At 44.2% G+C, this 26351-nt stretch overlaps 1 protein-coding gene across 1 annotated transcript in view; it reads right to left on the bottom strand.

Annotated features, from left to right (window-relative positions):
- LOC119165277 (B-cell receptor CD22) overlaps positions 1-26351 on the bottom strand; it is a 232241-nt gene that overhangs the window by 137230 nt on the left and 68660 nt on the right. Inside the window, exons 2-3 of the mRNA XM_075895844.1 lie at positions 21169-21516; positions 9391-9501 (exon numbers count right to left, since the gene is read on the bottom strand). Coding sequence (XP_075751959.1) covers positions 9391-9501; positions 21169-21516 — 459 coding nt within the window. The remainder of the gene's footprint in view (positions 1-9390; positions 9502-21168; positions 21517-26351) is intronic.

The following is a 26351-nucleotide window of genomic DNA, read 5'->3' as shown; positions in this document are numbered from 1 at the left end:
TTTTATTCTGTTATCTATTCATTTGCTACGTTGCATCACGTTATACATGGCGACATGGGTTGCTGTGGAAATACTTAGTTGAAAGGCTCTGCAGCCAAAAATAGGTAAATAAATATTAATGACGAAATCAAATAACATATGGAGAAGAATTGAATCGAGGAAACAACAACATAATAATATCTAGAGGTTTACGTCCCAAAACCACTATATTGATTGTGAGAGACGATCTAGTGCAAAGCTCCGTATATTTTGACCTCCTGATTTTCTTTTATTTGCGCCGACATCGGGCGGTACATGGGCCTCAATCATTTTGCCTCCACCAAATTGCGACCGCCGTGGCCGGTATCAAACCTGTGACCTTCGGGTCGGCAGACGAGGAATGTAATCACTGATCCACCAAGGCGTAAAATGAAAGAAGCGAAGTTCACTGACAAGAGAGCGTTGCAAAGATAGACAGTTTCATTCAAGTTACGTCCACGTTAGCACAGCTCACCCGTTATAGTAGCTTGGCCCATAGGTTGTCCTGATGCTCAAGAGAACGGGTTGTATTCCCGGTCACTGCGGTCCCGCTTCGATGGGGAATCAAATCCAAGAACACTGGGTACTTACTTTTACTAGCACGTTCAAGAACTACACATGGTCAAAATTATTCCTAGAACCACAGATGGTCAAAACCACACACATGGTCCACACATGGTCAAAATTATTCCTAAGTTTGTCACCGCGGCTTGCATCGTAATTATATTTGAGGTTTCGGCATTCGTGTAGCCCCATAAGTTGAAGAGAGCGAGCACATCACCTTCCATATAACTGCACATGTCTGCTTATCATAACTGGTTGCATATTTATGTTTACACAACAAATTCTTAAGAATGATTTGGTGCTTGGCCGTAGAGTTACATTACTTTAGAATGGTTTAATGATAACTAAGAGACAATTAGGTTAAGGAAAGTATAGAGGATGTTATCGATAGTAATTGGAATGTAAATGTAAAGTAGTGGATCAATTAATAACTTGGCACTGGTAGGCAGCCAATCAGTGGCCTCGAAATAACGTTTCCAATATTCTATGAACAAAGCTACAGCGGCGGTTATCCCCCCTTCCACCTTTATGAGGCGTATATCTGCATTTAAGCGTGGAGTGTCGGTCAGTGCTGCTGGTAGCCGTGGCAGTTAGGTGGGAAACCGATTTCCACCTCTTTTTTTTATTCATAACGAGGGTCTCGTTTTCTCAGACGATGTCGTACGCTGATATGCGAAGAATTATTGCTCAGCTGCCAGCTCGTAACACTATCACGTGCGACGTGTCGCCAGCAGACAAAAAAAAAAAGAGTGGTCCACACTCGTCGTCATAGCGACTGACAGCACTTTCAAATGGTGCCACGTTCAAATGTTAAAATGTACATATATACCTCATAAAATGGACGGGGCATGACTGCCTCTGTGGCTGAGTTGGTACCACATCGGACGTGTAATTCGTCAGTCACAGGCTCGGTGCTTGCTGGGGGCACGTTATCGTTTCATTCACTTTTCTTTCTTCGCATTTAGATTCCAATTACTACTAAAACATCTCCTACATTCTCCTTGGCATAATTGTCTGTGTGTTCTTATTTGAAGAACACCAGGTAATCGAAATTTAGCAAGCCTTCCACCTCGGCGTCTCTCCCAACTGTTTCGTCGGTCTTGGGACTAAACACTCCAGCAAATGTTAATAATACGAGTGTGTCGACAATGTGTAGCAATCCACAAAATTCCAACACGCCCCGCCACGGTGGTCTAGTGGCTAAGGTACTCGGCTGCTGACTCGCAGGTCGCGGGATCAAATCCCGGCTGTGGCGGCTGCATTTCCGATGGAGGCGGAAATGTTGTAGGCCCGTGTACTCAGATTTGGGTGCACGTTAAAGAACCCCAGGTGGTCAAAATTTCCGGAGCCCTCCACTACGGCGTCTCTCATAATCATATGGTGGTTTTGGGACGTTAAACCCCACAAATCAATCAATCAATCAATCAATCAATCAACAAAATTCCAACACGAAGGCGTAACAGAATGCTATAAATAAGAAACCCAGGATTGAGCTCTTCAGCGTTCCCTCAAAGCACAAGGACGATTCATCCCATTCAGTCTGGTTTGGAGCTCTGTGTGGCGAGAAGCGGCGTAGAATGGAAGTGTCACCGATAGCAAAAGTAACGACCACCACAGGAACGACGGGTGTCGGCCCCGAGGAAATCGATCCATCACCACGTGGCTTTGCTCTTTTGCTACAGCGTGGCATTAGGAGCGTAGTCTTTCTCTGCACCAGTGCGCGAGATTTACGGCCACGTTCCACTGACACGCCAGCATTTGTCATTAAATATGCAGGTGTTCTGCCCAGTTACTGTCTGCAGTATTGCTTCAAGTGCGATGCGTAGGCGAGAGGGTGGAGCACCCGTACATACGGTCACCAGTATAGCGCTGGTTTATATTTGCACTGTTTAGTTACGTTCAGATTATTTATCAGAAAGCCTGTTTAAGCCAGTCACAAGAGCTATGGTGTGTACAGGATAGAAACGTCGGAGAGCCTAGCTCTGTATATAGTAATCCCTCATACCATAGTTGCGCCACGCCTGATCTACGAGTCGTCATCCTCTTCATCGTCGTCGCCTTCGCCTTTTTCGTTGTCATCTTTATCTTCACTGTGAAAACCTGAGCGCGATTTCTCCAGCGCGGAATCCAATAACTGATGGGATAGACAACAAGTTCATAAAGAGGGAGAGAGAAAGAAAAAATAAACGAAAAATAACGAGAGAGAGGACAATGCTGGAGATAAAAATTCTTCGAGGGGTGAGATGTGGACGTGCGTACCCGCGATTCGGAGGTGAAGGTCTTAACCAGTCAGCTATTGAAGCATACTAACAAATCACAGCATAGACTTATACAGCGTATCCTCGTATAGAACAGTATAACAAGGGGTAGGAAAGCGAAGTCAGGGTGAGGACAGGTGTGAGGGGGAAGAAGAGGGAAGAGTAAATTATAGCATGCATTTTAGAAAAGGACAGAAATAGTGAGAACAAAGAACATAAATGAAAACGAAAAAAGAGAGAATAAGAAACAGAGAGAAAAAGGGAGTGGTAGAAACAAAAATGACGAACAAAAAAGGGAATGAAACGCAAGATAAAAAGCAATAAAAAACCGAAAAAGATAAAAAGTTGAGAGATCAGGAGAGAAAGAACTAGAAATAAGCAGAGGAAAAAAGGACAAACAAAAAACCCAGGGAAGATAGAAAAAGAAATAAATACTCGGGAGGATGGGCGGGCAAACATTTGCGAAACTTAGCAAAAGAGTAGCAGCCAAAACTACATAGGGGCACATGAGCTCAGCAGTGTGTTGAGCATTGCGTTGACTTTACTATAATTGTTTCATTTTCTGTTAGGTATACGGAGGAAGGCTTGCGAGTTCTCTTCATATTTCCAAGCTGTCTTTCTCCCTTTGTCGACGCTTTCGAAAGGGGAACGTTAGCCCGAGAAGTTTCGATGCCTCCTCAGTTCCTTCGATGCCTTCCAGAATCGCGGTGTATTGCTTATTCTAAGATCTAATCCAGTAAACGAAAACAAAAAGAAATAGATAAGAATGTTTGAAAGATAAGAAATAACACGCAAAAATATGTAGCGCGGGAGTTGAATGGCACCTCAAATTATTGCTCCCGGGGTAACAAATCTAGAGTGATATAAAAACAATGATATTCAGGTTGCTAGGGTTCTTTTCATGGACTTTGGTCTTCACAGCTCAGCAGTAGTGATTGGTACAGCATGCGCACACGATTTTGGGCTTCATCTATTTATGCTCGTCCTAGTCACTACAATCACAATTGTCGACCTTATTACGTCAACCACAGGAGTAATTAGGTCAACCACAGGAGTAAACCACACATAATCCTGTACAGTTACAACTGTACTGCACAAAACCTGACTTTCGACTTTAGTCAACGTCTCCGTATTCTATGGGACAATACTCAATTCCGCTTTCCCCCTTCTTCTGTGTAGGATAGCAAACTGGCCGGAACCTGGTTAACCTTTCTGCATTTGCATTGTTTTTCTTGCTCTCTCTGTCTCTAGTGCCTCCTCTGCGATATGAAGAAGGAAGCAGACAAAGGGAGAAGGTAGGGAGGTTAACCAGAAAGACATCCTGTTGTCAAACCTACACTGGGGGTCTAGGGAAGAGGACAAGAAATATGAGGAAGAGGGAAGAGAAGGAAAAGAAAAGGCAGAGGCAGACAGTAAATTCACTGCTGCGTGCAGAACTGCCTCGTAAGTCAGAGGCGTACACAAACTCGTCACCCTCAAAACACAGGGCTTTCAGCGCCTTGTGGGCTGTCGAGAGATGTGGATGGTGCTGTATAGCACCTGCACAGAAAGTGGCTAATCATGCAGTCGCCGCCAAAAGAAAAATACCAATAAAAGAACGGCAGGGAGGTTAAACAGTCTACAGGCAGCCGGTTTGCTACCCTGCACATGAGGAGGGATGGGGAGATGTAAGATAGTCGCAGCAATGCGTTCGCAAGTACTTGCCTCTCTGAGGCATGTCGAGGACAGTGGCATGGCAGGTGTTCGATATTTTCACCGGTGCCGCAAACATCAGATTCCGCACTGTCACTATACAAGCGCCACTTACACAAGTGTAATTTTATAGAATATATCTAAATGCTTATTTTATAAATCGAGCGTGGCTAATTTTGACAGAGGTGTAAATGAAGTTTCAGTGGCTTCCGCGTCACTGTGGCAGATTGAGCAACGATTATGCCAAAGCAGCTACTCGATCTACACACGAAGGCAGTGTACAAGAATCCATCCCGTTCTCAAGGACAGATGCTGCTGTGAAAATACGAGAGATTGCTAATGAAGATGTAAAATGCCTGTTGAACACAGCAAGTTTCCGGCACACGCGACTGCATATGCTATACCCGTCTCGTCGACTGCGACATCAGTCAGTACTCTCTTGACTCAAGACAACGGTGCATTGTTGACTGTGGCATGCTGTCGCTTTCACCAAGTTTCATGCTTTCCGTATCGGCTGCTACAGTGCGCATGGACTGCCGCTACCCGCTGCATTAGCTCGCCTTGACGACAGACCCTTATCAGAATGGTTGGTGCTCGAATGCGAACACGATTTGTATTCGCACAGAAAATCAGTCAAGGCCTTATTGAACTTTTTTGCGTGGTAGTGGCCTATTGAATAGGCTATAGCAGCCTCGCACTTTTTTCCGCATATCTATTTTTCTCTCCTATTTCCGTCTAATCTTTCTTCCCCTTCCCTAATGCAGGGTAGCAAACCGGATGCTACAATCCTGGTTGACCTCCCAGCCTTTCTCTCAATTCATTCTCTCCCTCCCTATATTGACAGAGGTAAAAAATAGTGCCATGGAACACTAGCAAATATTCGCCTGTGATTTTGAATGCTGTATAACATGTCTTTAAAGGCACCCTCACACTGATCATCAAAAAACATTGCTTTATTTTAAGCCTGGCCACCTCACAGAAACTCTCTAATCCTGTGCGTCCCAACAGAAAAGCTATCTGTATTTTTTGTGTGGTCCCACATTCAGACTTGAGATTTCACAGACTCTGCTGACGTCAGTTCCTTGTCTATCAATGAGGTTAGCCCTTTCATGACCCTGCACTTCCGTCAGCAATATTGTACATTTGCGATGGTGTCAGATATAGGCGCTCTTGTATTCTTAGCAATTTCTTTCAGCTGTTGACATGATAGCTTCAGTGGCATTTATAAGGCGAGTACTGTTCTTCTCCCGCACTCTTCTGCAGAGCGTCTCATAAACTGGCAATGAACACGTAGTCCCGCCTCTCTCGTGACATTTGTACTTGATCAGTGATACGTTGTTCACGGTGACATGTCATTCAAATGATTGCCATTTTTTACCTCCTGAGTCCTTCAACATGCACCCGCAGCGCGTTCTTGTTGCGTTAGGTCGTGGAGTAGCATATGAGTCCTGTTCGGTTACGCATTTACAGTAATTGTTGAGCTTTCACGTCCTAAAATCACTGTTCTATCAGGAGAGAAGCCAAAGAGGGAGTCTCCGGCAATTTCAATCACCTGGATTTTTTTAGTGTGCTCCTAAGTCTAAGCACACTTGCCTCGGACATCTCACCTTTGTCGAATGGCGGCCGCCGCGGCTGGAATTCTTTCCCGTGACCTTTACATCAGCTTTGGAGTGCCGTAACCGCGAGACCGCCATGGCAGTTTAAGTTACGCAAAGCAAAGTTTCGAACTTTATGTACGCATCGAGTAAGCGCCGGAGTGTAATTGATGATCATAAGCGCTTTTCCAAGTAGCGCTAAGGGCAGTTTCGGTGTCATCGAAAAAAAAATGAAAATGAGCAACTGCAGTGCACTTTAGCAGCGAAGTTCGAGTGTTCTAACATTAACGAAGCGCCTGTTTATAACGATAGGCTGTTCTTTCATTCATTTTTCTTTTTTCTTCGATAAAGTTCTCGCGCACTTCACGCCGTTCCTTTCTGCGAAGAGGCGGCACCAGCAGGCCACGACCACATCGCAGCCCCGTGCTATTCTCTTCACTCGAGCGAGATGCCGTTAAAAAATATTACGCTTTTCACTACCAGCTGCACGGTGGTGCTGCCATAGTTCACGCGGGCACTAGAGCGCTCACCGTGTAATGACCAACGAACAGCGCTACCTACGCAATAGAGAGAAGGTGTTGGGCACCGAGGCAACGGCTGTAAGCAGCGGGTCAGTAATGCCCCAAGCTGAGATTAGAGAATGGTGCGCTGGTGTCTGGCCGCCCGGGGCTATGGTAGTTTTTTTTTTCTCTTCTTTCTCACTCATTCACGCTGCTGCTAGGTTTTAATCGCGTTGCCTGCACACCGAAGAATTGGAATAATAAAGAAGGGGCGAGGTGAAAAAAAAAACAATGCTCGCGGGAACTGCTACGAACGGGTCTAAAGGGTCCGTGCGCGCCGTTCTCGCAAATTCTGACAGTGCGCGCATTCTTCGCAACGAGCTGTCGGCACTGCTAACGGCGGCCGGAGAGGAAGGGAGTGTGGAGGTTTCACGGTTGTACTCCGGCGTGGACTGAAAACAATAAAGTTATTTCCTGGCCGGCAGACACCAACTGAAATCCACCAGCGGCGGGTAAACAAGCGGCGGGGCGTTTCAAGTGAGGATAACCAGCGTGGGCACTACATTGAGATGAGGAGAAGGAGGAAAGGCGTAGAGAACAGAAACAAGGTTGCCCCGCAGAGAGAGAGAATAGTCATACAGGGGCAAGTGGAGATAGAATGGTAGGAAAGAGTTGGTAAGAAAGAAAGTAACGTAGAGGGCGAGAGAGAGACAGTAGGAGGTCCCGACGACGACGAGTGGGCCCGGGGCCTAACGGCCTAAATCACGCCCCTGCAGGCTGCGTTCGCATTGCCCCCCATCCGGTGATGAAGTTAGCGGATAGGAACAGCGCATGGAACGAGGAGAGAACGCGTGTTTTGCCGAGCAAGAAGCGACCGAACGTGTTCATTCTGCAGCAGCCGTTAAGAGAACCTGAAACTGCTGGTGGTCTTTTTTTTTTTCCGTCTTCACCTCGCTTTTGCATCGCTCGTTACACGAGATGTTCTGTTGCCAGCAAGCAAATTCTCCGGCGATGCCTCACGGGAGTGATCAATTATCTTCGGGAGTGATAAGAAAGCTTAAGAAGGCGAAGGTATCGTTCAGCTGCTTTACTCTTTTGCTCATATTTGCTACGTTCGCCGATGCATATCGACACGCCGTGACCTGAGGGATAGGTCGAGTGTCACACATTCCGCGTGTTCTGTACGCAGACCGTTTTGCAGCGTGCTGCGTGCTCTTCTTATACATCTGGTGTGGTCGAGAGAAAATTTGTTTAGCAATCAGTGAACTTTGCTATCTTCACTCAAGTTCTGAGATATCTGTACCCAAACTGTTTCATGCAAATTTCTTTTGATTGGCTTGCTTCTAAAAGAAAAAGATGGTCTTTGTGTAAGTAAGCTTGCGTCACTCGCCAGGTGCATGGTTATACAGACAACGAAAACATCACTCACTGAAGCAGGCAGGAACAAAAAAAAAACTAAAATAATGCAGCTTTGGTTAAGTAGAAACATCGCAATCTAAAGGATACGATTGTGAAGCAGTAATTGAATGGGGTGGAGTGATGTCAGAACGTGCCTTCAGCAATCGACGCAGAGATATATAACCATCGTGAACTTTCTTACAGTGAAACACCAGAAAAAATACAGGACAGGGAAGGAGCAAAAGAGAAAGAAAAGATGGCGCTGTTTTGCTCCTTCCCTGTCCTGTATTTTTTCTGGTGTTGCGCTGTAAGAAAGTTCACGATGGATCCTAACCAACTGGCCCAACTTACCGTCTTACTAGAGATATATAATATTGAATGAATTTCGATATATGATAGCTGATGAAATCAGGCACTCGGAAGGTAAAACTTCGACGATTCGGTGTGTCACTGTATTGTTTAGGTATTGATAGCAAGAACCTCGAATTATTCGCGATTACGAGGGAATGCCGATATAATGCACTATTCTGTATGCCGTACTATGTTTGCTGTCAAGCGAAGCTCGCGCATGGCTACTTTTTATACTTATTACAGTACCTTCCTTATAAATTCTGAAACTTGAGACACGAAAATTCACTGCATCATATGAGCTTCGCGGCGTCCTTCACTAAACCTTGTAATAAAAAAAATAATCCACTCACACATGCCACACAGGCGACACAAGATGATGATGATGACGACGATGATGATGATGATGATCCTTGTTACCCTGGCGCACACCCACAAAGGGGGATCGGCCAAGAACCAGGCGGCATATATATATATATATATAAATTTATATATATATATATATATATATATATATATATATATATATATATATATATATATATATGCACGAGCGTCTCTCAGTCACGTCGACGTCTTCTTCCACCAACTCACAAAAGGCCACATGCATTTCTAACAATAATTTATTGTTATTGTTCATTATTGTTCGTTTTTACTCTGATAGCAGCCCGAAAATGTTATGATCAAGCCAACAACCACATTAGGTATATATGGGATGGGTGAGTTTCCAAAACTTTGAAGGTTCACTTGCATTCAAGAACACTAATGTGATAATTGAACTGTTCGGTTTGTATTCGCTTATCTTACAGACACCGAGCGACCCGTTATATTCTTGACTGAATTTTGATTTCGAAGTGTGTGTTATCATCCATTTTAAAAACCTGCACAGATAAGAACACCACTCTACGTGACTACTATGGCACTTTCGCATCGCTTCATCTTTAAATTTTGCGCTCAAGTATATATATTTTTACTGCTTCTTAAAAAGTGTATACAAGTTGTGTGGGTGTTTCTTACCTTTTTCCACTAAGCAGACAAGACTCAGAGACTCGCCAATCATGAATGGTCCTATGGTGCCTTCAACCACAGTGCCTGCTGACGTCATGATCACAGGCACGCTGGGGGCCACTGCGAGAAAAAGGAAGAGGAAAAAAAAAAGAATGCAAGGCGTATCACGATCTCTTTATAGGTTTTAATGTTCTAGAACTGTATTCACAACATACTGTCTTGCATTACAACTGTTTCTAAACGCGCATTATAGAGACTATCGTTGTCAGACAAATTATCTCCGAAGGCTAACTTAAACAGCATTTACATAAAAGGAAGACCATTGTTACACTTCCTACCTGAAGCTAGGTTTGTAGAACCGGTTTCAGAAGTTCCATTTGATGGTTACCTGGGCTAATATATCAGACATCTTATTAGCTGGAGTCTTACGAATAAAGCAGCTCTATGAACATTACTGGATTAGTAAACAAATGGGGGTTAAGGATATCATAGTTGAAATCAAGAAGATTGATTGATTGATACGTGGGGTTCAACGTCCCAAGACCACCATATGATTATGAGACACGCCGTAGTGGAGGGCTCCGAAAATTTCGACCATCTTGGGTTCTTTAGCGTGCACTCAAATCTGAGCACACGGGCCTACAACATTTCCGCCTCTATCAGAAATGCAGCCGCCGCATCCGGGATTCGATCCCGCGACCTGCGGGTGAGCAGCCGAGTACCTTAGCCACTAGACCGCCGCGGCGGGGCACTTGAAATCAAGAAGAGGAAAGGGATATAGGCCAGGCATGTAGCGCGTAGACAGGATAACCACTGGTCATTAAGGGCAACTAACTGGATTGCCAGAGGAGGAAAAAGGGTTAGGGGGAGACAGGAGGTTAGGTGGGCAGATGAGATTAAGAACTTTTCGGGTATAAATTGGCAGCAGCAAGCACAGGACCGACTTAAATGGCGGAACATAGGAGAGGCATTTGTCCTGCAGTGGACGTAGTCAGGCTGATGATGATGAATATTGATGATGATGATGATGGTGATGAACATTAAGTAGGAGTCACTGTATTGTGGAAGTATTATGAACAACGACTAACTTAGTTTAATATGTTTCAATCAACCAGTCAATGAATAAATCAATATCAGAATTACAGTGAAAGCTTTTATCAGATCACAACTCGGGTGATGCTCAAATGTCCGCCGCAACCTGAGCCCGTAGCGACATCGCGAGAAATTAGAAAAAAAAAACTAGCATCAATGACACAGTGAGGCTCGAACCCGGGACTGCGGGGTGCGAGCCCAGTATTCTACCACTGAGCAACACCAGTTTTTTTCCCCTTCTTTATTGCCTTGCATATCAAGACTGTTCACATTTTACATATTTACATATTGGGCAAAATACAAGTGCGTCACAAAATACAACAAGTCCCAAGCACTGGTGTGGCTTAGTCTCTGCCGCTGAGCCACACCAGTGCTTGGGACTTGTTGGAAAACCTGCCTGACAGGCTTGAGGTCGGGAAAGCAATCGCGTTAATACGACTTATAGAGCATTTGAAAACAGCGAAAGAACAACCAGTCGTCGCACAATGCGAATAGCGTAACGAGTGGGTCGTACAATGGTCCAACTCTTTGCAAAAGCTTGTTCTTGTTCAACTATTAACTGTGGCGCATACCTCCTTCAGGCACAATTCCGCATCGCCGTCAGCCACTCCATGAACAATTGGCATGAAATGTCTTGCTAGTGATTAGCGGATGCCACGCTTCTCAGAAAAATGACGAAAAATAACATAACGAATGCCAGCGTACAACCCAAAAATTATTATTATTATTATTATTATTATTATTATTATTATTATTATTATTGTTGTTGTTGTTGTTGTTGTTGTTGTTGTTGTTGTTGTTGTTGTTGTTGTTGTTGTTGTTGTTGTTGTTGTTGTTGTTGTTGTTGTTGTTGTTGTTGTTGTGGGTACCCAGCAAGTGTGCTTGCAGCAGTTACCCAATGAGTGTTCTGAAAAAGCTCTGAAAGGCCGCTCTTCTAGCTTTCGCTGTGTCGGTGCTGCGCCTTCCGCGCAGGCCTAGCGTTTTTTTTTTTCTGAGCTGCCATTTTCACTAGATTATTGCACACTTCAGTTCTATTCTGGCAACAGACTGAGTGTTGAAAACCCTTCCAACTTGTGAGAGGTACCTCAATGTTATCGGAAATGCCTGACATTTGCGTACAAACTTCATTACACTTGGCGGGCAGGCACCATGTAGGACCACGTGTAACCTCTTATGTCGTATTCCACGCTCCAGCTGAATATTATTTATGCAGGGAAATCACATTACGGTGGTTTTATGGTGCACATAATTAAAAATTCGAAGGGCTTCACTGTGTGGGATCACTTTCAACAATATTGCCACTGGCACTTACATAGTTTACAGGACAATAAACAATGCATGTTTCTTTTTTTTTTAGTTGACTGAAACTGTGCATTGAGCAATGTGTAGTGTGCGTATTTTTTGTTAAAGGTATGTATGTTTATTCTGTATAACCAGTTTAAGTGTTACAATTCATATAACATGTTTAGTACGTCAGTTGTTTCGCCAGAGCCAGTCGTGGTGGCGTAACTTTATGCATTAAATGAAAACACCGCCTTGTAAACGTTCGATACCAAGTACAACATACGTGACACAGCAGTAGTTCCAAATGGTCAATATAGCGCAGAAGTTTTCCAACGAGGGAATTTTTTTAAGCTTCCCGTTGTTAACCTTTGCTTCACGTGATCATACGAAAATAAGTTCAGTAGTAGCGAAAGGATGCGCATTAATGGAAGTCTTGAAGCGAGTTCGAGCTTTCCTGCTGGCATAGTGCAACAGCATACGTAGAACCAGCAAAGTGGACACCTAACAACGCAATCACTGCCAAACAGACTTGGTACTTCACTCATTGGCACTGCGCTGTTTAATCTGTCGTAAAAACTTGGGTGCCCACAGAAAAACCACTTGTGGGTATGCACCACAGGTATTAAGCAAGCCCCGCGGCCGAGTACAGCAGGTTCTGGCGTTAAACTAAAGCTCTGTCCGGCCCGCGATACACATGAAAGTGAGAGAGGAAAAAAACTAGAGATAGAAAGAAAAAAGATAAAGTTCAATTATAGAAAGAATAACAAAAGAAGACAAAAAGAGAGATATATAAGATAATAGAAAGAAAAAAATGGAGAAAAACAAATAAATTAAAGACAGCAGAAGATAGAAAGACAGAGAAAGAGAAAGAAAGGAACAGATAGTAAAGTGATGTAGAAAGAATAAAAAGAAAGGAAGAAAGAAATAAAAAGAAAGAAGCGAACAGAGGGAAATAATGGGAACAATGAGAAATAAGTACAGAAAGAGTGAGAGAGACAAGACAGCTGGTATAAAAATAGAGAAATTTAGAAATATAAAGCAACTCGTACACAACAGAACAATGCAGAAACAAAACAAAAAAAAAGAAAAATAGGAAGCCCACCTAGGTGCGCTCCGCCTTCAAGCTTGAAAGCAGTAAGGCAAAGCTGCCGTAATTCTTTATGATTTAATTGTGTGTGTGTGTGTTTTTTTTTTTTTTCACTCTTAACCATTTCTTCTGCACTTAACGCATCTGTTCCTCCCGCTCACACGACGCGCAAAAAAAAAGTGTGAATTCTAGTAAGTACACAAAAACTTTCACCTCTCCACATAATTGATGCAATATAGGTGCTTATATGTGCTACCACTCTATACAAGTGCATTTAGTGAACATGAGCAAGTGCACGTCAAGACATAGTAAAGTCTAATGTAAGACAATCAAGCGTCTTGCGTGTAGTGCATCCTAGCTCCTTCGACAACGTCAAAAGGAAGTGTTGGGATGGGAAACAGTCGTCAGTTAACAAGTATAGGAAAGTTTTCCGTGCCATATATGCGCAGTCGGACTTGCCATGTGGCAGGGGGTGCGAATTTCCCGCTACGTACTTCTCATTGTAAGCTTTTCCTGAAGTTTCTCAAGACGATAGTTACAGAGCGAGAACAGAACGACGACAAAGAGACAAGAAGAACACGAAGGACAAGATTTCTCGCGTCCTTCTTGTCTCTTTGTCGTCGTTATGTTCTCGTGCTATAACTATAGTCATGTCATACCAACTAGTCCAAACTGCCATACTTGAAGTTTCTCCGTCGCAAAAATTTCAAACAATGAAGTCTGAGAAAACTTTTGACGAAAGCCAGATGTTAGCATGTACATTAGTCCTAAATACTGGCTTAGTTAACATTTCGTTTAAAAAAGTATGCATGTGAAAGCAGTCAATGTTACCCGAAAGCCGACTCATGTTAGGGTGACCTCTGTGGAGTTAGAAAGCAAGATATATTAAAGAAGATCAGATAAAGCGACTCGGCAAGCAAGTGATAGGTTTTATTTTCAGTTACACATTTGCTCATGAGAGCGAAAATTCTGAAGTCAAAGGCGAAATAAAATTAAGTAGCACTACGATGGACCTCGTATGCTCTTAATCAAAGGAAAACGATCGAACTGAGTGGAACACAAAGCTCAGATCTTCCTACGCCGAGCTAACTCGGTCAGGTTGCGTGCCATGGCCCTCTCTTGAACAAGCGTGTGGTAGTTCACAGACTTGCATTCATGAATGCATAAAAGGGCATAGTGTGAGTTTGCGAAAGAGCGATGGCGGGATTTTTTTTTTTCGATTCATGTGCCTTCCCTTTTTTCTCTCTCCAGCGTCCAAAATCCCAGCTTCTAAAGCAATCAATCTTTATTGATTGCTAGACAAAATGAACGGCGACTCCCACGTACGAGCAAAAACGTACACACTTCACGAGTATAGCTCGAGGAAAAAAAGAACGACATAATTTCATTCTATTTCTTTGTGTGTTCTTTCTTTTATATTTCTCTGCTCGCATGGCTGCAGATAGGACTCAGAAAGTTTGACGTGCCGTCACCTATGCTCAGTATTTGACGAGGTTTTCTGATTAGAACCCTCGAATTCATTCGATCGGCATTCATAAGCCGATGAAAACATTTGTTCCTTTTCGTTGAAGAGCCAAAGCCACTGGCGTACTCTGAAGCCTGACTATGAACATAAATGCACCTGAAAACTATATACAAAATTATGGTTGATGCGATTACCCGGTTAAGGTCTCCCTTTCATGCTTTCTCATTTTTAAAGCCAGTATACGCTCGGAACTTGGAACGAAAACGAAGAATTTTCAGGTCACTAAACTTTGAACTAGAAGACACTACAACTGAATCCGGCGAAAGGCCAGATTTTAGTGGTATGTTTGTAATCTCTTCTACTATATGGCAATACCGAACATGGCACTCGCGTTACTCTGTGACAGCGTTGAGCGTTGCGTTATCTTGGAGACACAAAACACCGAATGTTATTAATGCTAGGGTTGGCAATACAGCGGCTATTACACAATAACAAAGTGTTGCTCTATAGTTCGAATAGATTTGTCTTTTGGATGCTTATCATCGATAATGCAGGTTCGCTAAGCTAGCGTATAGTGATAAGATGGAAGTGGCGCCATCGCCATGCCATACCAACTAGCCCAAGCTGCCACGCCACAAAAGAACCAGGAGCGACACGCTGAACGAAGGGATCGGTTGAGCTATGTATATGCAGATAATACCAGGCCATGAGGGCCACTTCCAGGCGTCGAAGCCAAATAGATTCACGTCAGCCTGTCCTTAAACGAAGCGTCATTGAATTCGCGCATCCTGAGAAGAGGTCAAAGTGAATAGCACCAGCAAAAAACAACAGGCTACGTGGCTTAAATCTGTTACTTAGGCAACTGTATACAAATTTTGCTAAGAGTGAATCAGAAGAGAAATAAAATTTACTTCCCTTTGAAGTAGGCAACGCATGCAAATAAAGAAGTGGAGTTTTCAAAAAAATTTTTTTTTAAAAGTCGCTTTTGTTATATGATGCTTCCGTGTAGAAGCAACGGAGTTTTATTTCAACAATGGAATCGAAGTAGACGTGATTCACTCCGTTTCTTCTGTTCTCGGCAATTTTTTTTTCATGTAGTCATAGGGCATAAGGAGCGTGGGCTGACACAACATTGGTATGTGGGGTTTAGCGTCCCAAAACCACCATATGAATATGAGAAATGCCGTAGTCGGAGGTCTCCGTAAATTTCGACCACCTGAGGTTTTTTAACGTGCGCCCAAAACTGAGCACACGGGCCTGCAACATTTGCGCCTCCATCGGAAATGCAGCCACCACAGCCGGGATTCGATCCCGCCATCTGCGTGCGGTTCAGCAGCCGAGTACTTCAGCTACTAGACCGACGCGGCGGGGCGGGCTGACACAACAAAGCGGAAGATTGGGAAATGCCCAACACCTGCTTTGTTTTGTTTGTGCAGTTTCTTACTTGGATGCTAAAAAAAAAGAGCTGGATGCCTCGGCTACAATTGGGATGCTTCCCTATCTGGTTTGAAACGCAGTACCATTTTGCCCATTCTGGTTAGGGACGCGTGAAAGAAAAAAAAATCAGATTTAGAAATTTCACCCTCTGAGAAATAGAATGTGGCCTTTCCATGTAGCTATCGGATAACTTCGCTTAGCTTCATATTAATTGTGTTTTAATAATAATGCACAAGAACAGGCTAATACAAAAGCAACGTACAAAAAGACCCGACTACACGCGCCGAGAACTTTTTCACTACGTACTCCCCATGCGCGACTCGTAGAGAGTCCGATAAGTTACTGTATAATCTTGACTTTGTTCACACGAGGTTCTCAATAAAAGTGCACGCCGTTCGTTCATTGTGCACTTTATTCCCTTTTTCCCCCACCCCACATGTAGGGTTGCAAATCAAGCCAAAGCTTAGTTGACGTCCCGCTCTCTTTCCTCTTCGTTTCTCTGTCTTTCTCTTTGATGCTTACCGTCCAATGGGAATCAGTGGTCTCGGTAGGAGAATGCAAAATTAACATAAGATATTCACAGAAAACTAAAGCAGCAAACATTTACTAAGAGTGTGGCAGCTTGGGCTAGTTGGGCTAGTTGGTATGACATGACGATAGTTATGGCACGAGAACAAAACGACGACACAGAGACACAGTGTCCTTCGTGTTCTTCATGTCTCTGTGTCATCGTTTTGTTCTCGTGCTATAACTATCGTCATCTACTGCGAAGAGTGAAATGGCAGTCACGCCATCCCTACATAAATAAAAAAGATGTTTTGAGGAAGAGAGTTCAGCTCTATGCCAGTATCTCGTATCGATGGGTGATACTTTAAACTCCTAGGCTTCGTACGGGTCGTGGCCGAACTGCATATAGGGTTCCAGCGAGGATGTGTATTCGTTCTGAGTCAGAAGCCTAGTGCTAGTGCAAGTATGGCTCTTAGCAGAAGGATTGATTGATTGATTGATTGATTGATATGTGGAGTTTAACGTCCCAAAGCCACTATATGATTATGAGAGACGCCGTAGTGGAGGGCTCCGGAAATTTAGACCACCTGAGGTTCTTTAACGTGCACCCAAATCTGAGCACATGGGCCTACAACATTTCCGCCTCCATCGGAAATGCAGCCGCCGCAGCCGGGATTCGAACCCGCGCCCTGCGGGTCAGCAGCCGAGTACCTTAGCCACTAGAACCACCGCGGCGGGGCTCTTAGCAGAAGGAGAAGACAGAACATTGATAAGGCTTTGCTTCTTCTACGCCCGTGTCTATCACGCATGTTATGAGCGCTTGGATTGTGTTCTACGAAACATTCCATCGACGGGAATGGAGACTATAGTGGAGGTGAAGCCCTCGACATGGCTGTCCATGACGCAACAGCACGGCAACGGCGTCAACGACCCGAACGCATCTTCACTGTGCTATCGCATTAAACGAAGAAAAAAAAAGTGATACAGACTCTCAGAAAAGCACATCTGACGCAGCTGCCTCGTAAAATATAATCATTCCGATCAATAAAAATTGTGACGACGTGGGCTGATGGAGTGTGAGGAACAAATGCCGCCTCACCGCGAATAAGCCACGGCACGCCTTGGCTAGTGGAGCTTGCATATGTAGCTCTTCTCCTCGAATTGCCATCCATCATGCCAATGGGTAATCACGCATGAATGCCGGTTAATATTCAAGACGGCGTTCGTCAAGAACGCAAAGAATAGCGCCCCGCAGTCGAGGAAACAAAAAAAAAATGAATCCCCTCGACCCGAAATTCGGCAGCTAAGTGAGATTACGACATTCGAGTGAGCAGCGAAGCGAAGCGAAGACAGCGAAAGGCAACGTCAAGATCTCTTTATTGTCTTTATTCTCACGTGTCATAAATTTCGCCGTTAATTCGTTCTTTTATATTTGTTTTTTTTGTTCATTTATGTCGTTTCTATTTTCTTTGTTGCTTCCCTCTCTTCTTTTTATCTCGCTTTTTATTAACATGTAGAAGGCATAATTCAGTAAAAACCTTCAAGGCGATGTGGGGAGGATGCAACATAGAGAGCAATGTTAATATGGCTCACTGGGTGGATGGATCAAAACAGGGAGAAGGTAGGAAAGGAGAAGTTACAAGAAAACAAAGGTAAAAATACTTTACCTAGTAGACTGACACTTCTTGCATAAATAAAAATATAAGCTAGTAAAACGTACGTGCGAAGACGGACCAAAGAATTAAAAGCGGGGAAGGCAGTACCACACCGCGATAAACAATATTCAACATCACTGGCGATCACAACAAAATTCTGATGCCGTGAAGATACAAAAGAAACAAAAGGGGAAAAAGAAAGAGGATAGAAAAGCAGATAATTGAGGAACAGGGAAGCAATATAAAGGATAGAAAAGGGAGATAGAGGTGTATTGGTATTTGGAGGCTCATGAAAGGAAATTGGTTTCTGCCGTTCACGCACAGAAAACTCGCTACCCTTATCGAAAAGAGAACAAATCCAGCCCCCACTCCTCGGGTGGCGATGCGGTGAGGTTGGAGCAGCGTGAAATCCGCTTTTAATGTTATATCGCGGGCCGCACAAAGCGCCCGCCTGGGCGAAGAATTAATCTTTTAATGCCGGTGAAGAAGACAACACGGTGCCACAGAGCCGGCTACGGGAGATCGAAGCGTACAGCGCCTGAACAATGAGACCACCGCGCACTCCCAAATCCAGCAATCAACGTAGAACCGAAGCTGTATATTGCGTTTTGTTTGCTGTATTTTTTTTCCATCGGGTTGCCTTTGTTATGTACTGGTTCATTGTGCAAGCTCATTTGCTTTAGCTTTACACCTTCCTTTACTATATTCGATAAGAATACACTCTGTATTGGGGGTTTAAAAAATGCATCTCCTGTCATTAATAAATGAATAATAAATAAACTAACTAAACAAATATACAAAAATAGTAATACAAAATAAATAAAATAAAAAAATAAATAGATAAAGTATAAATGATTAACAAAAGTTAATAACTGATTAATAAATAAACGGTGTCAATTTGTCTGCTTAGGAAGCTTCATTCAAAACACAGTTTGCCTCGAAGCAATGCGCTAGCTCTTATATAAAGTGAAATTTTTATTTTACACGAAAAATAAGCGTGGCTGCAGGTGGCGCTCATCTTCATTAGTCATTCTACTGCTTATTATATTTACTGCGCTGCCAATGAGGCCGAACGTCCATCCTTCTGCAACATCGGCCCCGCCTTCAGGAAACAATCCACTTCCTCTTCTACGTTCTCCTCCTACTCATCGTCGACATCACGGTAGTAAAACTCTGTCAGAGACAGCGCTTCAAATAGTGCGATCACAAAAAGCACACAAAAAAAACTGACCCTTTGTTATTGAGAAAAAAGTGGCACGTGAAGCTTGGCGTTTGCGTGTGCCACATACCACTTTTATTTATTTATTTATTTATTTATTTATTTATTTATTTATTTATTTATTTATTTATTTACTCATTTATTTATTGACATCCTTCTGCAATAAATATCAGGAATAGGACCGTCACCCGAATGGTTAGCCGCCCTAACTATTCTATTGCTACGGGTAACAACGGCAGTCGTGCTTGAAACAATGAAATGCTTCATTTAAATGCAACACTCGAGTGTGGCAGCGTGAAATGACAGGTTACCCCGATAAAAGATCAGACTGCTATATCAGGAACGTCTGATAGTTCGTGACGCCAACGATCAAGGAACCATCAATTACTGAAAAACGGGGCCCCCAAACGCGCCCGAAAGGGGCGCCCCTTTGGAACCGCGTTTTTTGGGACCGGCATTCAAGTACACTCGCCGACACCAAGCTTTTTTTTCTATTTTGCGTGAACTACGCCAGTGAGTTCCATTACTCATAATAGCTTTGCTTAAAGCAGTCGCCCCACCGTGGTGGTCTAGTGGCTAAGGTACTCAGCTGCTGACCCGCAGGCCGCGGGTTCGGATCTCGGCTGCGGCGGCTGCATTTCCGATGGAGACAGAAGTGTTGTAGGCCCGTGTGCTCAGATTTAGGTGCACGTTAAAGAACTCTAGGTGGTCGAATTTTCGGAGCCCTCCACTACGGCGTTTCTCATAATCATATGGTGGTTTTGGGACGTTAAAGCCTACATATCAATCAATCAATCATCGCTTAAAGCGGTCAAATGGCTCTTTGTCTCTCTCGCTCCTTTTATCATTATTATTTTTGAAGTGTTGAACTACCAGAGACGAACTATCGCTGAATTTACCAAATTTCGTAAATATATATAATACAAATGACATGCGCTAAAGGGCGCCATGTGCAGATGTCGGAAAGAGGAGAGGAGGAGAGCTGCGCATGCGTAGTGTGATTGCGGACGCTGCCGAAACCGTGAAACATGTGGGGCATAGATCCAAGCCATAGAGAATCCTAAAAATTAACTAGAGGGCACTCTGGTGCTGCGATCATTCAGCGACCATGGCTGTGTTCTAATACTCACCGTAGACGGCTAAATAGACAGCTAGATGGACAGCGGCCATCTTAAGTTCCATTTCAATTCCAATTCTGACGTAACTGGAAAATTAGACAGCTCCGAGAAGACCAAATCGTAGACAAATACGATGCAGCCTACTTTGCTGTCTAAACAAGGTGGCGGCTCAGCGAATCGCTCAGATATGCTCAGATAGATCAAAATCTCGCAGGAATGGTCATCTGCACACAAGCTGACGCTTCTCCAGATGCTCAATGTGAGTAACGTTTATTTGTTTTTGATTTCAACACGAAATAAGCCAGAAAATACAACTGTTACGTTTGTTTATTTTAGCTTTTTCTATTCGACGCAAGGTGGCGCATTGTCGCGTAAAAGCCGCCTGAATGTGTTCCGTTTCTCGGACAGCATGGGCTCGATGCTGTCTTTTAAGCAGTCTTCATAGACTGTCTACGTGCTGTCTAAGAATTGGAACACAGCCCATGTAAATGATTAGTAGTACACGGACTTGCCTAGTCTTTGTACTTGCGAGAGCCGAATCATGTGCACTTGTGGCTTCGTTTATTGCTGTGTTTTGGTTTTGTTTCTAAGTAAAGAATGAACCCTTTTGCACTTCATGACCCGGTTTCAAATAGTAAGAATAAAAGAACAAGGCGGGGAAGCGCAATCGCTGAACATTTGCTGATTTTCGTTTCGTGAGAAAACAGCTTCAAGCCGCGCGAACACACGCGGAGCCAGAAATACGAAGATTAGACAAATCCGTGTACTACCCATCATTTTCATGCTTGCTGAAGCGCCATGCGTTGCAGCTCCCATAGACACTAGCGCCATATTTCCCTCTAGGGTATATTTAGAAAACTCCACGGCCCAATCAAGAGATTCTTCGCATCTAAAAATGTCACTGCCACGGGCAGCTGACTCACCGCCCACGATGAGGCGCACGGTGGCGTTTCGCTGCGCCCCGCCGTGGAAGGCCACCGTGCACAGGTAGGCGCCGGAGTCGGAGAGCTCGAGCCTCGACAGCCTCAAAGCAGCCGGTGACCGGGACACCGAAAAGGAGGCCCGGCCGGCCCAGTGGACCCCGATGGCGTGCTGTCCGTTCCAGATGCCCCGCCGCTGCGTATCCTCCACCATATAGAAGGGCGTGCGCTCTCCGCTGGCATTGGCGGCCGTCGCTGGCGCGTACCACAGCACCTTGGCGGGGCTGTCGTCGTGCTCCGAGTCCACGTCACACGGCAGCCACGTGTCCTGGCCGCGCTCGCCTTTGATCACTGCACATAGAGCAGGGTTGCGTTGGTTATTGCTTTTTTTCAACAGCACAACTGTTCTTGCGCGACGTTATATCAACCCGAAAACCATCATCGTTCTGAACGGGTATGTGCCACAGAAATTGAGCGACAGACTGGCGACGTAGAGCGAGAGGACGATAGAAAGAGAGAGAGAGGGAAATGGAAAAAGAACTTTTTGCTAACATGTTTCTCGTGAGGTGATGGAATTCGAGCCCGCGTGCCAATATTCGAAGGCAAGCACCTTAATCACTCGGTCATCCAGACATGCTGACAGATCATGTCGTAGCCTTGTATAGTGTCGCACAGCGACAGGTTGGAATTTTAAATGTTGTTGAGGAGCAGGTGTGAAGATTAAGAGAGAAAGGAAGAAGGACGGGAGAAAATGTATCGTAGCATATAAAAAAATGTGAGAGAGAAAATTAGAGGGGAAGAAGTGCCGAATGAGAAAGAAAAAGACAGTCGAAGAGAAAGAGAAACAATAGAAGGAAAGAGGAAGCATTCAAAAGAAAAGAGAGTAAGACAAACAAAGTGAAAATAAAAAGAAATACAGAAGCGAAAAGAAATAAAAACAGACACACAAGAAAAGTACGCTCACTTTGCACAATTAGCAGAAAGCTTCACACGGCGAGCACAATCGATCCTCAGATAAAACCTGGTTACAACACCAAAAGCCCGCCAAAAACTAGTGACAACATAGCAGTAACCAGAATTAACCTTACAAATTGAGAATAAACTAGCTCATGCGTGCCTATTTTGAGCCAATTTGTCTGCATTTCCGAAATTTTTTATGCTCATGATATTTCAGTGGGCGCATTGTTCGCATGTACGTCATTCAATTAGGTAAAACTTGGAGCTGGGTAAATTGGTTCATACTTCTAGGTAAACTGCTCTGTACAATTAAAGACAAAAACACAGATAGACCTGTCCGGTAAACTCATTCAATTTAATTCTTCAACTTTAATTAGTAGAAAAACGATCTGGAAAGAAACTTGGGCAAAAAATTGTCACAGCAGCTTGACGAAGATCCAGGGTTTCTGTACATGGCAAGAGCATGTGATATACACGACAGGTATCACGAGGTAATTTTCATATATCTTTGAAAAGTTGCACATATAACAATCAGCATCATTGCACGCTGAACATGAACAACAAGCTGCGTTATGAACCACCTTGCTGATGTCACCATAACATTGTCAGTGCGAGCACCTTTCTTTTAGTTACTTGCATCCTTACAATATAATTATTGATACTCTAAAACCATTGACATTTAACATACGCGATCGTTGCAAAACAAAAAATGCATAATAAAGAACATAGCACGCATTATGAAGAAGCGATTACAAACGATAGAAAGAGATAAAAGAATACGCCATTTAGCCCGTAGACGTGTGCTTGATTAGCGAAATATTCTTTCAAGGCACACAACGTCGTTGAAAAAAAAAATGTATGCGAAAATCCTCGAAAATAAGAGAAATGACATACCCGCTTGCTACCTCAAGAAATACTTTTTATGTATTGGCCTACACCTTGAATTGACTTGACACATCAATTGCAGCATCACTTACATAAATGAATATGCATAACGTTTTAATTAGAGGGGACAGGCGGTAGGATAAGTGGGATAATTGCAAGTCTTCTTGCGAAAAGCCCAATGCTGTTTTAGGATTTCCCAAAAGTGGGCTCTGGCAACAAACGCCAAGCTTCTCTTGGCCCCAACTTTTTGTTGGGGGAAGTTCATCTGAACCTTTCTAGCTTTCCGCGAGGGCTCATCTCAAATTATTATCTTTTTTTTCCTACAATGCGGTGTAGTTACGTATATCTACAGTGCGTTAAAGCGAACGTCTACACCAAACCACAGTAAGTGCTACATTCGTTGCAATATGTATCTTTTTTCCCTCTCTTCTTTTCTCCCTCACTCTCTGCCCTTAACACCCTATATAGGCTGCCAGTGACAAAGGCGTAGCGCCCAATAATTCTACATTTCTCAACTGAACGTGACCCCGACAGAAAAATTGTTTGAGCAAAGCCAACGAAGTTTTTGTACCCACGCACGTCCTCGCTTTCTTTCTTTCTTTCTTTCTTTCTTTCTTTCTTTCTTTCTTTCTTTCTTTCTTTCTTTCTTTCTTTCTTTCCTTCTTTCTTTCTTTCTTTCTATGTTTCTTTCTTTCTATCTTCCTTTCTTTTTTTCTTTTTTTCTTTGTCGAGCCCAAACGTTGGTTCTGCTTCGCTGTAGCTACCGTCCTGGCTTCTGCGTCTGAATGATGTGCTAATCCAGGCAATTTGAATTCGCGAATCGCATATCATTACCAGCGCCGCACACAGACAGAAAACGGGAAACAAGAAAAAACGCTGCCCCGCTGCAGTGGTCTAGTGGCTAAGGTACTCGGCTACTGACCCACAGGTCGCGGGATCGAGTCCCGGCTGCGGCGGCTGCATTTCCGATGGAGGCGGAAATGTTGTAGGCCCATGTGCTCAGATTTAAGTGCACGTTGAAGAACCCCAGGTGGTCGAAATTTCCGGAGCCCTCCACTACGGCGTCTCTCATAATCATATAGTGGTTTTGGGACGTTAAACTTCCCATATCAATCAATCAATCAAGAAACAACGCTGGTGGAATTTCCCAAGAAATAGTGAAGTCGGGGAATATCAGTACACAGGCATTGTTGAATTCCATAGTTATAACAGCATATAGGCAACACTAGATACTGTAGCCAACGTTTCGTCAACATTAGCCAGAACTAGACAACCGTGCTAAAAACTGTTAGTATGTGAGTTTAACTCGGCTGCTGACCCGCAGGCCGCGGGTTCGAATCCCGGCTGCAGCGGCTGCATTTTCAATGGAGGCGGAAATGTTGTAGGCCCGTGTGCTCAGATTTGGGTGCACGTTAAAGAACCCCAGGTGGTCGAAATTTCCGGAGCCCTCCACTACGGCGTCTCTCATAATCATATGGTGGTTTTGGGATGTTGAACCCCACATATCAATCAAACAAACCAGAGGGAACTCTAAAACAGATGCCGAAATCTAGCTTGACTTTGTATGGCCTTGCATAAGGTTTAAAAAAAATTAGAAGAAATCAACAGAAAAAAATACAGGTAATTTGTATTCTGATTTTTCCTTCTTTTTGTTTCTTCTTCCTTTTTGTATTTGCATGCACCGGCTAATTCGATGGCTACCGGAGATGCGCTGTGTAGTGCACTCTTGTCGAAGTAACAGGCGACCTTCATCAAATGAGGACGTCACTGACATCTCCGTGAAAGAAATCGTGACGGTGCGCGAAGCAGCAGCGGTGCGCACGGCGTAGCCCTGGTTGAAACAGGCGTCGACGCGGGTGCTGGAAGAACAGTTTTGAAGCGAAACTCGGTGTGACATTTACTCGAGTAAACGACGTCACCATTCGCGAGCGCGCTCTGCATCGCAAACCTTCGCAACGCCATCGACAGCTGGGTTTGGCGTAATCGCATCGACGGAAGTTTCCGCGGTTGAACGAGCGTTTTCCAGCGTGCTCTTCATCGCAGATAAACTAGGCGAAAGAGTGTTACCACTCGATGTGCGCTCGAGGGTTGCGAGTGATGGAGAAGGTGAAGCGAGCGAGAGGTGACACGTACAGACATGTTTCAACGCGTACAATGTAGGCACGCATCAAGTGTGTTGTGCGTGAGCCGACGACTCGGCGGTGTAGTGAACGCATGGCAGGTGAAGGATAGAGTGACGTCAGCACGCACTCCGAGGGGAGCGTGAAGTCAGTCGCATGGAGGGACAGCGTTACAGAGACTATTCAAAGAGCTACTTTGCATCTAATAGGGACACAGCTTACGCAAGAAGACTGTTTCCGAACATGACTTTGAAGGCTTACGCCATTATTTGGTAAGGCTTATTCTTGCGTACGAGTGGCGTTTAGCCAACCATGGCTGGTTAGATCTACTACACTTGGTTAAGGTCTTGGATAACCACCCTGCCTTTCCGGCTCCTTCCCCTCCCTCGTTGCTTCACACCACAAACAATGGTATCTAGTCACGACAGTATGACGCTAATGTTAGAGAACATAAATGCGCTACACAAGCGATTTACCTCTTTCTCCCGACGGAGTATTTCCACTAGCACACCTCTGGAGCGGAGGATTGCGCTTCTGCTTTTTGCGAATCTCTTATATATAGAGTTATTCACTGAAAAACAACCTGTATAAGTAGCCAGACATACCACGAAATAACGTTTGTCAAAGGATCAGAAAATGCAACGTTAAAAGCATATTGCGTCGTCACTCTGACGCCTTATGTCTGCCGTCATTGTAAAATAGCAAGCTGAAAAAAATATAGGGATGCAGGGTAGTGGCTTAGGCTCGCGACTAAAATAGGGCGCCGGTTTGTTATCCACCCAAAACACGGTCGCTTTCTCTTCGAAATAATCGACATACCAAAGACAACACGAACGACCGTATGGCCCACCGTGGTTCGCTTTGCAAGGGTCTCTGTGCTCTTTCAAAGAGGCCGCACATGCAAAGTAAACAAACTATTTGCTCGGGAGTGCGCGGAGAGGAAAGGGGTAGCAGCATACGCCTTTCGATTCTCCTTCGAAGTACCCTTATAACCGCTTCGGTGGTGGCCCTGAATTTTCGCGTGCTTCTCGATTTAGCGTGGGACTCGTGAAAATTCCAATAAAACGGCTTTCGCGCTCTTCTTCTCTGCCTCCACCCACTCCTCCTTTAAAACAAAAAAAAAACAGAGCCCCTGGCGGTAACAGCAGCAGCACATATGCGGCAGCAGTGGGAGGAAAGTTTAAAAATGGGGCGGGTAAACCTGCGCACAGAAGAGTGAACAGA

This window comes from Rhipicephalus microplus, chromosome 1 (genome assembly GCF_043290135.1).
Source record: "Rhipicephalus microplus isolate Deutch F79 chromosome 1, USDA_Rmic, whole genome shotgun sequence".
Lineage (NCBI taxonomy): Eukaryota > Metazoa > Arthropoda > Arachnida > Ixodida > Ixodidae > Rhipicephalus > Rhipicephalus microplus.
Note: the sequence above shows the minus strand (reverse complement) of the source record. Positions and strands in the feature narration are given on the sequence as shown.